This window comes from Polypterus senegalus, chromosome 6 (assembly GCF_016835505.1).
Source record: "Polypterus senegalus isolate Bchr_013 chromosome 6, ASM1683550v1, whole genome shotgun sequence".
NCBI lineage: Eukaryota > Metazoa > Chordata > Cladistia > Polypteriformes > Polypteridae > Polypterus > Polypterus senegalus.
In genome coordinates this window covers 173,630,713-173,645,584 of record NC_053159.1, presented here as the reverse complement: position 1 = coordinate 173,645,584, position 14,872 = coordinate 173,630,713, and the positions used below count along the sequence as shown (strand labels likewise).

The window sequence follows — 14,872 nt, the reverse complement described above, 5'->3', positions numbered from 1 at the left end:
TTGTTCAAACAAAATCAGGCAGGTGCATAAATTTGGGCACCACAAAAAAGAAATGAAATCAATATTTAGTAGATCCGCCTTTTGCAGAAATTACAGCCTCTAAACGCTTCCTGTAGGTTCCAATGAGAGTCTGGATTGTGGTTGAAGGTATTTTGGACCATTCCTCTTTACAAAACATCTCTAGTTCATTCAGGTTTGATGGCTTCCGAGCATGGACAGCTCTCTTTAACTCACACCACAGATTTTCAATTATATTCAGGTCTGGGGACTGAGATGGCCATTCCAGAACGTTGTACTTGTTCCTCTGCATGAATGCCTTAGTGGATTTTGAGCAGTGTTTCGGTCGTTGTCTTGTTGAAAGATCCAGCCCGGCGCAGCTTCAGCTTTGTCACTGATTCCTGGACATTGGTCTCCAGAATCTGCTGATACTGAGTGGAATCCATGCATCCCTCAACTTTGACAAGATTCCCAGTCCCTGCACTGGCCACACAGCCCCACAGCATGATGGAACCACCACCATATTTTACTGTAGGTAGCAGGTGTTTTTCTTGGAATGCTGTGTTCTTTTTCCTCCATGCATAACGCCCCTTGTTATGCCCAAATAACTCAATTTTAGTTTCATCAGTCCACAGCACCTTATTCCAAAATGAAGCTGGCTTGTCCAAATGTGCTTGAGCAGACCTCAAGTGGCTCTGTTTGTGCTTCCTCTTCATCACTCTCGCATACAGCATCTCCTTGTGTAAAGTGCCAATGGTTGAACGATGCACAGTGACTCCATCTGCTGCAAGATGATGTTGTAGGTCTTTGGTGCTGGTCTGTGGGTTGACTCTGACTGTTCTCACCATTCGTCGCTTCTGTCTATCCGAAATCTTTCTTGGTCTGCCACTTCGAGCCTTAACTTGAACTGAGCCTGTGGTCTTCCATTTCCTCAATATGTTCCTGACTGTGGAAACAGACAGCTTCAATCTCTGGGACAGCTTTCTGTATCCATGATGGTGAACAATCTTTGTCTTCAGGTCATTTGAGAGTTGTTTTGTGACCCCCATGTTGCTACTCTTCAGAGAAAATTAAAGGAGGAGGGAAACTTACAATTGACCCCCTTAAATACTCTTTCTCATTATAGGATTCACCTGTGTATGTAGGTCAGGGGTCACTGAGCTTACCAAGCCAATCTGAGTTCCAATAATTAGTTCTAAAAGTTTTGGAATCAAAAAAATGACAACGGTGCCCAAATTTATGCACCTGCCTGATTTTGTTTGAACAATTATTGCACACTTTCTTTAAATCCAATAAACTTCATTTCACTTCTCAAATATCACTGTGTGTGTCTCCTATATGATATATTTAACTGACATTTCTTATCGTAACAACCAGCGATTTATACAGGAAAATAATGACTATTAACAAGGTTGCCAAAACTTTTGCATCCCACTGCACATACATACAGATAAATATACATACACACATACATATATATACACGGTGTATAGCAAAATCCCCGCGCTTCGCAGCGACGAAGAACAGCTTTTAAATTTTTATTAAGAAAAGAAAACCTTTTTAAATTGAGGGAAAATATACTAATAACTATCTGTTAAGGATCTCTTTGTATACCACGTTGTCAGTTCAGCAGTCCGGTTGTAATATGACCAAGCTGCACACTAAGATTACTTTTGAGAATGCAACGTATAGCTGGCCAGAAGAAAAGCAATGTTGTCTCAAATCAATGGCAACCTTTTGTAGGGTCTGTCCGTGAGACTTATTAATTGTCATCGCGAAGCAGAGCCTTACTGGAAATTGGAGGCATTTGAATTGAAATGGGAGATCAGAGGGTATAACGGTGATGCCAGGAATACATTCAGAGTGTGGAGCTCTGCTGTTTTTTTGTGTAGCTGCCTTCACACAGCTTCTCCGCTGCTTTATAAACGAACGCCATATAAGGCCGTCGTTTCTCCTTGCTTCGCGGTTCTGTACTGTTTTATTGTTCGTTTATTATGATTCTTATAGTTATTGTGTAGCTATTCGAGACTTGCTTTACTGTTCAAGTACCCATTTCCTTTATTTATTCTGCCGCTTGTACGCTATTTTTTGTTCGTTTATTACGATTATAGATATTTATTGTTTCCCTTCTTTAGCTGACTGCCTGCTCATATAAGACGCTCCACTGGTTTTTTGTGAAGTAGCCTTTACACAGCTTCTCTGCGGTTTTATAAACGAACGACGTATAAAGCCATCCTCTTTCCTTGCTTTGCCAAGGAAGCTGCCTTTTAATTTAATCCACGGGTTCTACGCTGTTTTATTGTTCATTTATTACGATTATTACAGTTCTCTTTATATAGCACGTTGTCAGTTCAGCACTCTGGTTGTAATATGACGAAGCTGCGCGAGCGAGAATGCAACATATAGTGTTGTCCAGGAGAAAAGCAATCTTGCCTGAAATCAATGGCAACCTTTTGTAGGGTCTGTCCCTGAGACTTATTTTTTCTCATTGCGAAGCAGAGCCTTACTGGAAATTGGAGGCATCTGAATTGAAATGGGAGATCAGAGGGTGTAACGGGGATGCGAGGAATACATTGAGTGTGGAGAAACTCTAGAGACAGCGTGTGTATTAACTTGTGGATTTTTCTGTGAGTATTTGGTGGCAGCGTGACGGTTGCTTCCGCAAGACCGCGTTAGCTGTGGAGCTCAGCTCAGAGCATATTCTTTTCCTACCTTGTCAATTGTGTAATGCATTTTTTGAACAGGTTTGATGCATGGAAGTGATCACTCATACTGCGTTCAGTCAGTTCACGTGAGCTGCTCTCGTGTGATGTGATGTCCACGGCTTTATTTAATGTTAGCTAAGACCCGGCACTTAAAAGTTTCTCGCTACAGCAATTTTAACTCCGTTACAAAGTGATCCAAAGTCTCTTCCTAGAACTATTCGGACCTTTTGCTGTGGCACTCCAAATGCTGGTCAGATGTGTCTTGTTTGCTTTAACTCTCTCTGAGATGTTTCTAGAACTAGATTTGAGTCCACTTGTGGTAAATTGAACTGATTGGACATCATTTAGAAAGGCGTATACACACATATATCTAACTGTGTATAGAAGGCCCCACAATACACACTGCATGTCAGAGCAAAAATCAAGCCACGAAGTCCAAGGGACTCTCTGTGGATCTTCTCTGTCAAATTGTGGTGAGGCACAGATCAGTGCAAGGGGATAAAAGAATGTCTAAAACTTGGTGTGTTTCCCAAGAGCATAGTGGCTTCAATAATTGGGAAATGGAAGAAGTTTAAAAACATCAGGACTCTTCCTAGAGTTGGTTGTCCAGCCAAACTGATTAAACGGACAAGATTGTGGCGGGGGGATTGTTGATGGCTGGATGCATGCTAAGGAAAAGCAGTTGGATCATCTACTGGCTTCTTGCTGCTGCTCCCAAGCTGCATGTTCTGCTTGTTGTTGTTTTAAGAGCTGGGAGCACATGATGTTGTCTGTCAAAGGCATTCCAACAACTGCTTGGTTAGATGTCCTTGAACTTGTTTTAAATGTGGTCTCACTGCCTTGTCTTGCGTGACGTTAAAGTGTCTGTCGCGCGGACATCAAATTGTCTTCCGAGAAGATCATGTCTCGTCTCCCTAGTCTCCCTCCTAGGATTTTTTTTTTTTTTATAATAGAGAGATAAAAAGTTTATTCCCACAAAATACCATTCAATAAAGCTCCATGGAGCACAAGAAACAAAGTAATTTTCCAAGAACACAATGCCAATCCAACATAGTACTGTAATCCAAAAATGTAGTCAAACACAGAGCATGAAGGTCAAAACTTCAAAAAGATACCAAAGCACAAGCACAGCAAAAACACAATTAACTCACCGACTTCATAGTGCATTCACAATGAATAGCCAAGAACTGTGGAAGACCCTCTGAATTTACAGAGCAGAGGGCCATTCCTGGCAGTGATTACTGGGTGGCCTTGCCTCTTGGGGGACTACCCACAAAACACTTGAAACATAACAAAGGCAGCATAAATATATAGACAAAATCAAAAGCAAAGAATCTCTTATATATATTTCTCTTCTGGTTCGTCTTGCTTCCACCTCAAAACTGGTCCAGCCCACACGTAGCCGACACAGCATTTCTCGATTCCTATTCATCCTCTTCCAAATCCTTCCCCACGATACCTGCGGCTCCTGTTCAAAACCAGTCCTGCCCACATGCATGTGACACAGCATTTCTCAATTCCTATTTGTTCTCTTCCAAATCCTTCACCACGCTGCCTGAGGCCTCCCATACACCTTGCTATTTTTGTTATAGTGCGACGGTTGTTTCCTAAGCCTTTGTTATAAAATGAACGACAGTATCTTTCTCTGTTGACGGGTTTTTGTACAACGTCATCTCTATTCCGCGATCCGGCAACTGCCTGTTCCTATCAGTGGGTTATTTTTTGACACAAACAGTTGACAAAGGCAATGCACTCTCACTATGACACAGGGCAGTAGATTTTGTTGCATGTGTTTCACATTGGGACAGATTTGGAGACGTTCTTCCTGTTGTTCTTTCCAATGCAAATCAAATTATCACAACAAGTCAGGAGTACTATCAATACATGGCAACATTTGGAGTTTATGATGGTGAAGCTGAAATTCAAGCTGTTTCAGAGATTCTCCATGCTACCATTGTCATTTACTTCAAACACGACCCCAACATCCCGTCTTGCATTTACAATTCTGGAAATACTCTCTTCATTTACCTTTTGTACTCAGGACAACTGGAAAATTGGCCACTATGAAGCCCTCCTACCGATTTCGATCATGTCTCCACAGCAGCATATAATGTCTAATAACACCAACACATCAGTCCTTAGTCATTCTTCTCTTCCACAAAACACTACAGTTTCGTCTACTGGTACAACCTTCCTCTGTGACATTTGTAGTAAACCTTTCAAAACAAAACTCAGCCTTGCCAAACACAAGAAAATTCACTGCAATGACAAATTGTTTCAGTGTCACACTTGCACAAAACGTTTCACAACGCAGAACTATCTTCAGAAACACACAAAAATTCACTCCGTTGAAAAATTACCTGACCCCACTCCAGTAACACATTCTTCCAGTGCGATTCCTGCAATAAAACTTTTCAAGCGCGAACCTCACTTGCTAAACACAAGAAAAGGCATTCTTCCCAACAACTATATGAGTGCCAGAAATGCAATAAGAAGTTCACTACACAGGATTGTCTGACTAAACACAACAAAACTCATTCACAAGTCTTGCAATGTGACATCTGCAAAGCAACGTTTTCAAACCAATGCAGTCTCAGCAGACATACACACAATCCTCTTCCCGTTACCACAGGTACTTCTTCACCTCATTCCTGTCTTCCCATCCAAGAGTACAACATTGGGACTCTAGACCAGCAGTGCAAACACTGTCATGCACTATACTCGCCTGCTGAGCGTAATATATCCAACAAGTATTCGAGGTGCTGACACGACGGTAAAGTAGCTTTACCACCTTTGCGGGAGCCACCTCTGTCTTTACAACAGCTTCTTACACAGCAAACATCAGAAGGTAATAATTATCGTGAACACATTCGAGAATACAACTCTTCTCTAGTGTTTGCTTCCATGGGTGCACAGATAACTCAACCTCCTGGCCACGGACCATACTGTTTTAAAACACACGGGCAAATTTATCACCAAATCTCTCCACTATACGCTAACACTTCTACCTCTCCAGGATATGGACAGTTGTATGTTTTTGACGCAGTGCAAGCTACTGAAGTACGCTTACAAAATAAAGCAAACTCTGCATGCAGCGAAAATGTACTTCTCCAGCTAGATTCCATGCTCAGAACCATCAACCCCTTCGCTAAATGATACAAACATATGCATGAAATCGCTCAGTCCAATCCAACAGCATCTGTACGAATGATTTTCAAGGAAAATCCTGGGCAAGATTTACGGCGATACAATGCCCCGACATGTCACACCGATGTTGCAGTGATTTTCATCGGAGAAGATGGCGAACCTCCTGCTGAAAGGGATATTTGCATCTATCCCAGAGGCAACACCTATAAACAGATTTCCACACTCAATATGAATTGCGATCCTATGGTTTACCCACTTTTATTCCCTTACGGAGACATTGGCTGGCACAAAGATTTACAACATGTTCCCGATAAAAGAACTGATAACCGAATCAGGCTTACTCAATGCCAATTTTACGGGTAGAGATTATCAATGAGGAATATATTTAGTATTTTGCACTCCAGCGGCAAACTATTCTAACAGTACGTTGTAGATGCGCATGTTAAAATGGAGGGCGTGCATCTCAACTATCTCAGATTACATCAACAAGATCTGCGCGTTGAACAATACAAAGGACTATCAAACGCACTGCAAGCAAAGGCTGAAAATAACAACGTATGTGTAGGAAAAGTGATCATATTACCGTCCACATTTCCAGGAAGTCCAAGATACATGCATCAAAACTATCAGGATGACATGGCCATAGTAAGTAAATTCGGAAAGCCTGATTTATTTATCACTTTCACATGTAATCCTGCTTGGCCGGCAATTCTACATGCAATGATACCCAAAGACTGGAGCACAGACCTGATATTGTAGTACGAGTCTTTTGGATTAAGCTGCAGGAATTACTTAGAGACATTCCACAACAATATCTTTTTGGGGTTGTTATCTCTTATAATGTATTTATGTAATCGAATTTCAGAAGCGTGGCCTTCCTCATGCCCACATGCTATTTACTCTTCACAATAATTCTAAAATAAGAACCAAAGATGACAATGATAAATATGTCACTGCTGAACTCCCTAACCCTGTCCGTAAGTTATTTGAAATTGTTATTAAATGCATGGTACATGGACCATGCGTTACAGCAGGTACCCCAACAGCATTGCGCATGAAGGATGGCAATGTTGATTGCTTAAACAATCTGCGACTTTGCAAACCATACACGACCCAATCTTGTCTTGTATATAAACGTCTACGCGTGGAAGTATGTGTGTGTCTGTCTGTCCGGCCTGGAAGTGAGAGGTGGAGTCAGGGTGAGGGCTCCACCTCCGAGGATACGCAAGCAAGGCCAGGACGTCGGCAAAACAAAACCTCCAAAGAAAGTCACTCGCTTAGCCGCTAATACAGAAGCCAAGCGAGCACATCGGCAAAACGGTATCCCTTTTACTTTTCCTACATGCCGCTAATAGACAAGCAAACACGTTGGCAAAACGAAACCTCCGAAGAAAGACAAAGCCACTTAGCCGCTAATGCACAAGCGATGCGAGCACATTATCAAAACGAAACCTCTGAGGAGAGAGATGCCCAGGGTAATTACATTCATTTATCTGACATCTCTACATTTCCATTTTTTTTCTGTTGATTTCAATAGTTTCCAGGACCTCGAGCTTTTTACAGCAAGGGCTTGCACAGCTAATTATATACAAAAGTGAGTTGTACCCTGTGCAACCTAAAAGGCAGCACCCCATGACCCATTTTAGGTTGGAACCCACAGTTTAAGAAACGTATTACACTAATTAAAAGAGATGCAAACAGATGACACGTGTAAACAGGCTACTCAGGACCAAACAGTTAAAATGCTTGTACCTGCCCGTTGTCATTTATCTGTTTCTTGGCTCCGTTCACATTCCGCTCGAAAGATGCCATGATGGGCCTCTATGGGGTACAGATGAAACTTGAGAAGAAATGTGCCTTTCACTCCAATGCTGATAAACATAAATAGTAAGGAAGGAAAATATGTTAGCATTATAGGACATGCAGTGTCTACCTTACAAAATAAATCAACAGAATCTGAGCAATAACTGAAAGTGTTACCTTTTAAGGAATTCAGACATGAAGCATTAGTTCTGTGAAGATAGTGCCGATCAACCTGAAAGAGGGGAAGTTTGAAATAAAAGAGTCAATTTCTCAGATGTTCATAGACAGCAGCTTCAGAATGGAGGATACAAAGCATGGTAATAGAGCAGACGGCCCCAAATGTGTAAAAATACTGATATCCACATGTAGTTTGGAATTTACTTAAGCTTCCAAAAGGATAGATTGGTAGTAATGAACGTTACAATCAGCAGGGATACACACACGTACAATGGAAATATTAATAATTTTAGCTGTGGAGCAATATATTAGCGAGGTGGTTGTTATGCTAAACTTCTTCTTGGGATAGACCGATTGATTTGTCTGTCTATTATACAGTATAATACCTTTATCAATGTTTGATAGTGCCTTTAATATCTAGCAGTCTGTCTATCTATCTTAAAGTATAAAAATAAATCCTCCTGCTCATACTGTTTTGAGCGCCAGAAGCCTCTGACACAAGGCATCCTAGATGGAATGCCAAGCAACAACATGGAACTGTGATGGTGCACGTTGGCTCCACGCTACAGGTTGCATCCCAGAGAGCCTCTTGATCCTGCTGACGTACCCGAGGGATGAGCCAACAGATTAGGACACAACACAAAGCAAGGGGTAGATGTATAAACGTGCCAAGTGCTTTTGTTAAAACCATCAAAAACCAAAACAGTCCTCAAAAGTGCAGTGCGTTCAATAAATAAATAATCCAATAAAAAGTGAAAGTGGTGGGTAAAATCAATCAAATACACAATCCTTGAGGTGAGGTGAAAAACAAACACAGTGCAGGGAGCTGTCCATAAAAACATGAGCCCTGATGCAACCCTTTAAAAATGTTCTTGGCTTAACCCCAAGAGGGTCCTTGCAGCCAAGGAGGTGCCTAACCAGCTGTTCAGCCCACCTTTTGTGTTGCTCCTAGGCTCGGGCCCTTACAGCCATCTCTGACTCCTGGCAGGTCACCATCCCCGAGCCTCCGACTCCTGCTGCCAGGTTCATGTTCCTTTCGGTCCATGGCTCTACCCGCAGGATACCTCACTGAACCTTCCATTCTCCATGCAGCCGGTCTTACGTAGAGTTGCTACATCCGAGCAGCAACTCAATCACTCCAACTCCTAGGTCACTCGGATGGAGTTGATCTCCTTCAGCCCCTGAGCATCGGCCACACGCTCCCACCAGGGACTTCCACCTGGCTGTCTGCCTTCTCTCTCTCTCTCCCCTCCACTTGCACCGGCTCTCTCCGCCTCCTGCCTTCTCTCTCCCTCCGTTAACCTCCATTCTTTCTCTTTACTATTCTCCTTTTTCTATTGTGCCAGCTTTTTCTCATATGCCTCCATGAGAACAATCGCACACCGCAGGAAGCCTATGAAGCAATTGAGAAAAACCGCACCCTCATGTGCAGGAGCATCTTGCCCCAATTACTCCACCAAACCCTGCACAGCTGTGCGAGCACAGACACCCACAGAAACTGAGTCGGCCAATTAGTTATTTATTTATTAAAATAGCCATCTTATTCCCAGCCGCTGACCTGTTATACCACAGGCACACTCATGAGCATATATATATATATATATATATATATATACAGTGGAGGAAATAATTATTTGACCCCTCACTGATTTTGTAAGTTTGTCCAATGACAAAGAAATGAAAAGTCTCAGAACAGTATCATTTCAATGGTAGGTTTATTTCAACAGTGGCAGATTGCACATCAAAAGGAAAATCGAAAAAATAACTTTAAATAAAAGATAGAAATTGATTTGCATTTCATTGAGGGAAATAAGTTTTGAACCCCTACCAACCATTAAGAGTTCTGGCTCCCACAGAGTGGTTAGACACTTCTACTCAATTAGTCACCCTCATTAAGGACACCTGTCTTAACTAGTCACCTGTATAAAAGACACCTGTCCACAGAATCAATCAATCAAGCAGACTCCACACTCTACAACATGGGAAAGACCAAAGAGCTGTCCAAGGATGTCAGAGACAAAATTGTAGACCTGCACAAGGCTGGAATGGGCTACAAAACCATTAGCAAGAAGCTGGGAGAGAAGGTGACAACTGTTGGTGCGATTGTTCAAAATGGAAGGAGCACAAAATGACCATCAATGACCTCGCTCTGGGGCTCCACGCAAGATCTCACCTCGTGGGGTGTCAATGGTTCTGAGAAAGGTGAAAAGAATCCTAGAACTACACGGGAGGAGTTAGTTAATGACCTCAAATTAGCAGGGACCACAGTCACCAAGAAAACCATTGGAAACACATTACACCGCAATGGATTAAAATCCTGCAGGGCTCGCAAGGTCCCCTGCTCAAGAAGGCACATGTGCAGGCCCGTCTGAAGTTTGCCAATGAACACCTGAATGATTCAGAGAGTGACTGGGAGAAGGTGCTGTGGTCTGATGAGACCAAAATAGAGCTCTTTGGCATTAACTCAACTCGCTGTGTTTGGAGGAAGAAAAATGCTGCCTATGACCCCAAAACACCGCCCCACCGTCAAGCATGGGGGTGGAAACATTTTGCTTTGGGGGTGTTTTTCTGCTAAGGGCACAGGACAACTTAATCGCATTAACGGAAAATGGACGGAGCCATGTATCGTGAAATCCTGAGCGACAATCTCCTTCCCTCTGCCAGGAAACTGAAAATGGGTCGTGGATGGGTGTTCCAGCACGACAATGACCCAAAACATACAGCAAAGGCAACAAAGGAGTGGCTCAAGAAGAAGCACATTAAGGTCATGGAGTGGCCTAGTCAGTCTCGGACCTTAATCCAATAGAAAACCTATGGAGGGAGCTCAAGCTCAGAGTAGCACAGAGACAGCCTCAAACCTTAGGGATTTAGAGATGATCTGCAAAGAGGAGTGGACCAACATTCCTCCTAAAATGTGCAAACTTGGTCATCAATTACAAGAAACGTTTGACCTCTGTGCTTGCAAACAAGGGTTTTTCCACTAAGTATTAAGTCTTTTTTGTTAGAGGGTTCAAAACTTATTTCCCTCAATGAAATGCAAATCAATTTCTATCTTTTATTTAAAGTTATTTTTCGATTTTCCTTTTGATGTGCAATCTGCCACTGTTGAAATAAACCTACCATTGAAATGATACTGTTCTGAGACTTTTCATTTCTTTGTCATTGGACAAACTTACAAAATCAGTGAGGGGTCAAATAATTATTTCCTCCACTGTATATATATATATATATATATATATATATATATATATAGGGTCAATTAACATAACCCATATCTACAGATAATGCATCTTTTATAGAGTACATCTTCAGAAGATGTACCATCACAAAGGAGCATCATCACTACGCACAATACAACAAATGCCAACCAGAAACCCTAGCTAACCACAGAGGTGTATGCCCTGCTGGGATCTCGTAATGCTGCCTTCAAATCCAGTGGCAGCACAGCTCTTAGAACAACTAGAGCCGACCTGAACTGGGCTATCAGAATAGTGAATCCAACATATGGCCACATTCAAGACTCCAAAGACATCAGAAAGCAGTGGCTGGGAATTCAAACAACTGTCTTCTTAAGAAATACTTATGAAGGCCTTGAAATCAGTTCATTACTTTTGAGTCTGGCACCTCCTGACATACCGGCACGAGAACCCCTTGACATATGATATACCGTTAGACTCATCTTGATGTCTAGTTATGCAAGATATCTAGCTTTTTGGCTTCTAGACTTCAAAAAATCCTAATTTTTTAGGCCATTTTTGATTATATTTTGTGCCCATCATCCTTGTAATAAAGAGCAAACCAATTGGTGTCTTTAGCAAAAATGATCAGAAGTTGTGTATGCCACGTCAACAGACCCCACGGGTTCAACCCCTAGTGGGATATGAGAGGTCAAAGTTACTCCTTTTTCACTTCGCTATTAATAAAGGCCTGTTTTTTGTTTTTTGTTTTTTTTTAATAATTCTATGGCTCTTTAGTATTCTCATTCTGCCCACACCAGTCATGTCCAAAATGGATTTTGCTTTTTCTCAGGTTACCATCCAAATATTTTCTGGACCAGAGCAGACCAACATTTCTCAGACCTTCGCTTTTTTTTTTCTTTTATGATATTTTAATGGGACAGATAACACATTAAAAAGACACAGATACACACACAGTGATTGAGTTAGCCTGGTCGCATTTTGGCTAGCTTGCCATCTCATTATTGTTTTGGCTGCTTGTTAAAGAAGAAATGCTGAGAAAGGCTCCAGCTTCCCAACAGCTTGGTTCAGGATAAAGTGCAATACAATATAATTTATTTTTGTATAGCCCAAACTCACACAAGGTGTGCCACAATGGGCTTTAACAGGCCCTGCCTTTCAACAGCCCCCCAAGCCTAGACTCTCTAAGAAGAAAAGGGAAGAAACCTTAGGAAAGGCAGTTCAAAGACAGACCCCTGCCCAAGTAGGTTGGGCATGCAGTGGGCGTCAAAAAAAAGGGGGGGGGGGGAAACACAACATAATACACAGAACAGAACACAAGTAATCCTCAATACAATATAACAGTGCAATAGAAATATGACAAGTACAGAGAAGAATTCAACAGTAGATGATATCACATTGAGTTTATATAACGGATAGACGGATGAAATAAATAAAATGGAAGTCAATTTAAATCAAGACAACTTAACGATAGCAATGGGTTAACAATGGAGAAAGTGGCTGGAATGAACAACTGCAGCCAAAGCTGCCCTCTAAAAATGGAGTTAGACACCCCTACTATACAGGTTTTAAAATAAATTATCATCACAAAAGCATAACATAGACATAAATATCTGACACACAAGCACTCTAAATCAATTCTTCTGACAGCATTTGTAGATCTTTGTATCAAATTACCCAGCAGCGAGTGTCACTGTTGTGTTTCTCGACCCAGGAACTTGGTAGGAACTTGGTCTGAACTGAGGAGAAAACATTTTCTTATCATTTGAACTTGATTACATTTTTAAAATAGAGATATATAATTAATAGATAATTGATAAATATAATTAATAAAACACACTGACGTGTCTTTCATTCTACAGGGAGGCATTGCGCTTCTTACCCAGCGACATCATAATGGATCTGGGGAGCATGTGGTTTAGCTAGCTGGGTATATCCAAGTTTAGGAAGAACAAAAGAGGGTGAATTAATATCATGTCGGATAGAAAATAAGGAGAATTTTCTGGTTTGACGTGGATATACCACATAAGAGGAAATTTACAGATGAGATTGGAGAGAATGATCCTAAAAATTGGGTTTAAAAAATGAAGATGAGTCCTCCTCAAAACCCAGGTTTCATACTTTCTCCCCCATTTGAGAATGAAGTAGATGATTCCATTCCACCTTCTGAGTCTTACATTTATTTACTAAGCAGAAGCCTTTATGTCCAAAGTGACTTACAAATGAGGTCAACATAAGCAAGTAAACATCACTCTGGGGGACTGTATGGGCACACATGTTACAGAACAAGGTGAAAACATTCATCACCAAAAGTGAAGAGCTGAGGATAAAAAGCTAGCTAGTTACCATTCCCTGGATATAAAGAGAATGTAACTTAGACAGAAACTCACAGAACGAGAGAGTCTCCAAACATATCAAGGGAGTAAGAAGCTCGAATGGAGGTGGACAGCTGGTCAAACCAGCTAGGGGCTACACGTGAAAATAATGGTCAAAAGAGCAACTTTAAGTCTGTTTCTCACCATTCTGTTGTGTTGTTTGGTGTTCTACACAACCTTTGCTTTGGTCTGTTTGCACTCCTGCCAACCATAGAGTTCCATCTCATTTTGGACACACTCAGCCTAATGTATGGTTAGAAAGTTGACTACTAGTATCTGAGGGTTAGAATTCATCTCTCAGCACACGGTCCACAATGATGAAAGGCTCAAGAGCTCCAAAATACTTGGATTATCAAAAACAGCATGCATGGTGTGGTAGTCTCACAAGACTTGGACACTGGTCCAATTCCCAATTCTGTAGCTGGTGATGGGTGCCCTTGTTCTCCGTTGGTTCATGAGGGCTTCCTTTCACAATTCCAAGACATGCAGTCAGATGTGTGGTGAAACTGGTAAGGCAATCAGTGTGGTGTATCGGTTAAGGTTTCGAACTGACCCTGTGAGCAAGTCACCGGACCTGCCTATGCTCCAGAAAACCAAAAGAAATGCAACCAATTGTATCATAAATTTAAGTAGCCCTGGATAAAGACGTCAGCCAGATAAGTAAATGAAACTGTCCTACAGAGGACTAGTTTCCTATTTAGTGTTGAAGTCACTCTACATCTGATGCTAATTTTATAGATGTTGTATGAAACAACAGTTGAGTTGAGTTGAGTTTCAGAAAATGGATTGGGTGGTCTGAACTGTTTGTTCAGGTCTTTCAATAAGAACTGTAAAGTTGTCATCCTAGTATACATGGATGAGTTTCTGGTGCTGTGGAAACCGATAACAAATGATAATGAAGAAATGACACCGTAATCCACCTCTACCCAGAAATATGGGCGTCGTAGAGGAGGGAAAAAGGGTAATAATTACCCAGGGCTCACTGGCGGTGGGGGTGTGGGCCTCAAAGATTGAAATGAAAAGTTTGTTTGTGAGAGGAAGGAGCCCACAGAGACCACTTATGTACAAGGCCCAGAGTTCTGTCCTACACCCCTACCCAGAAAGACCTGCCATATTCTTCTTGAGCGTTCAACAGATTTTCATTTTCAAGGCCCAGTTTGTCCATACAAGTGCCACGCTTGCACTTCCGGGTCTCATTGTTGCCAACTCTCTTCCTTTACAAATTATAGTCTTTAGACGCCAAGTCAGTTTGAACTGGAGCAGCAAATTTGGCTGCCATTCTGCTTGTGACAAAACATACTCTTACATGGCTGCCATGATCTCGCATGTTCTTTTTTTAGAGACCATTCCACAGTTATACTCTGGAGTACTTAAACATTATGTACAAATGTTTGTATAATGGGGGGCCTGGGATGGACTATCACTGCTGGCATTTTAACAAAGTGCAGGACAGGAATCAAAGTCTTAAGAC

General features: G+C 41.6%; 1 protein-coding gene across 2 annotated transcripts in view; it reads right to left on the bottom strand.

Annotated features, from left to right (window-relative positions):
* The window catches only part of zgc:172182 (coiled-coil domain-containing protein 89), a 55,347-nt gene that overhangs the window by 33,252 nt on the left and 7,223 nt on the right, over positions 1-14,872 (bottom strand). For both annotated transcript variants that reach the window (XM_039757570.1, XM_039757569.1), the window contains exons 2-3: positions 7,830-7,884; positions 7,602-7,720 (exon numbers count right to left, since the gene is read on the bottom strand). In XM_039757570.1, the coding sequence (XP_039613504.1) occupies positions 7,602-7,661 (60 nt within the window). In that variant the 5' untranslated portion in view covers positions 7,662-7,720; positions 7,830-7,884. The remainder of the gene's footprint in view (positions 1-7,601; positions 7,721-7,829; positions 7,885-14,872) is intronic.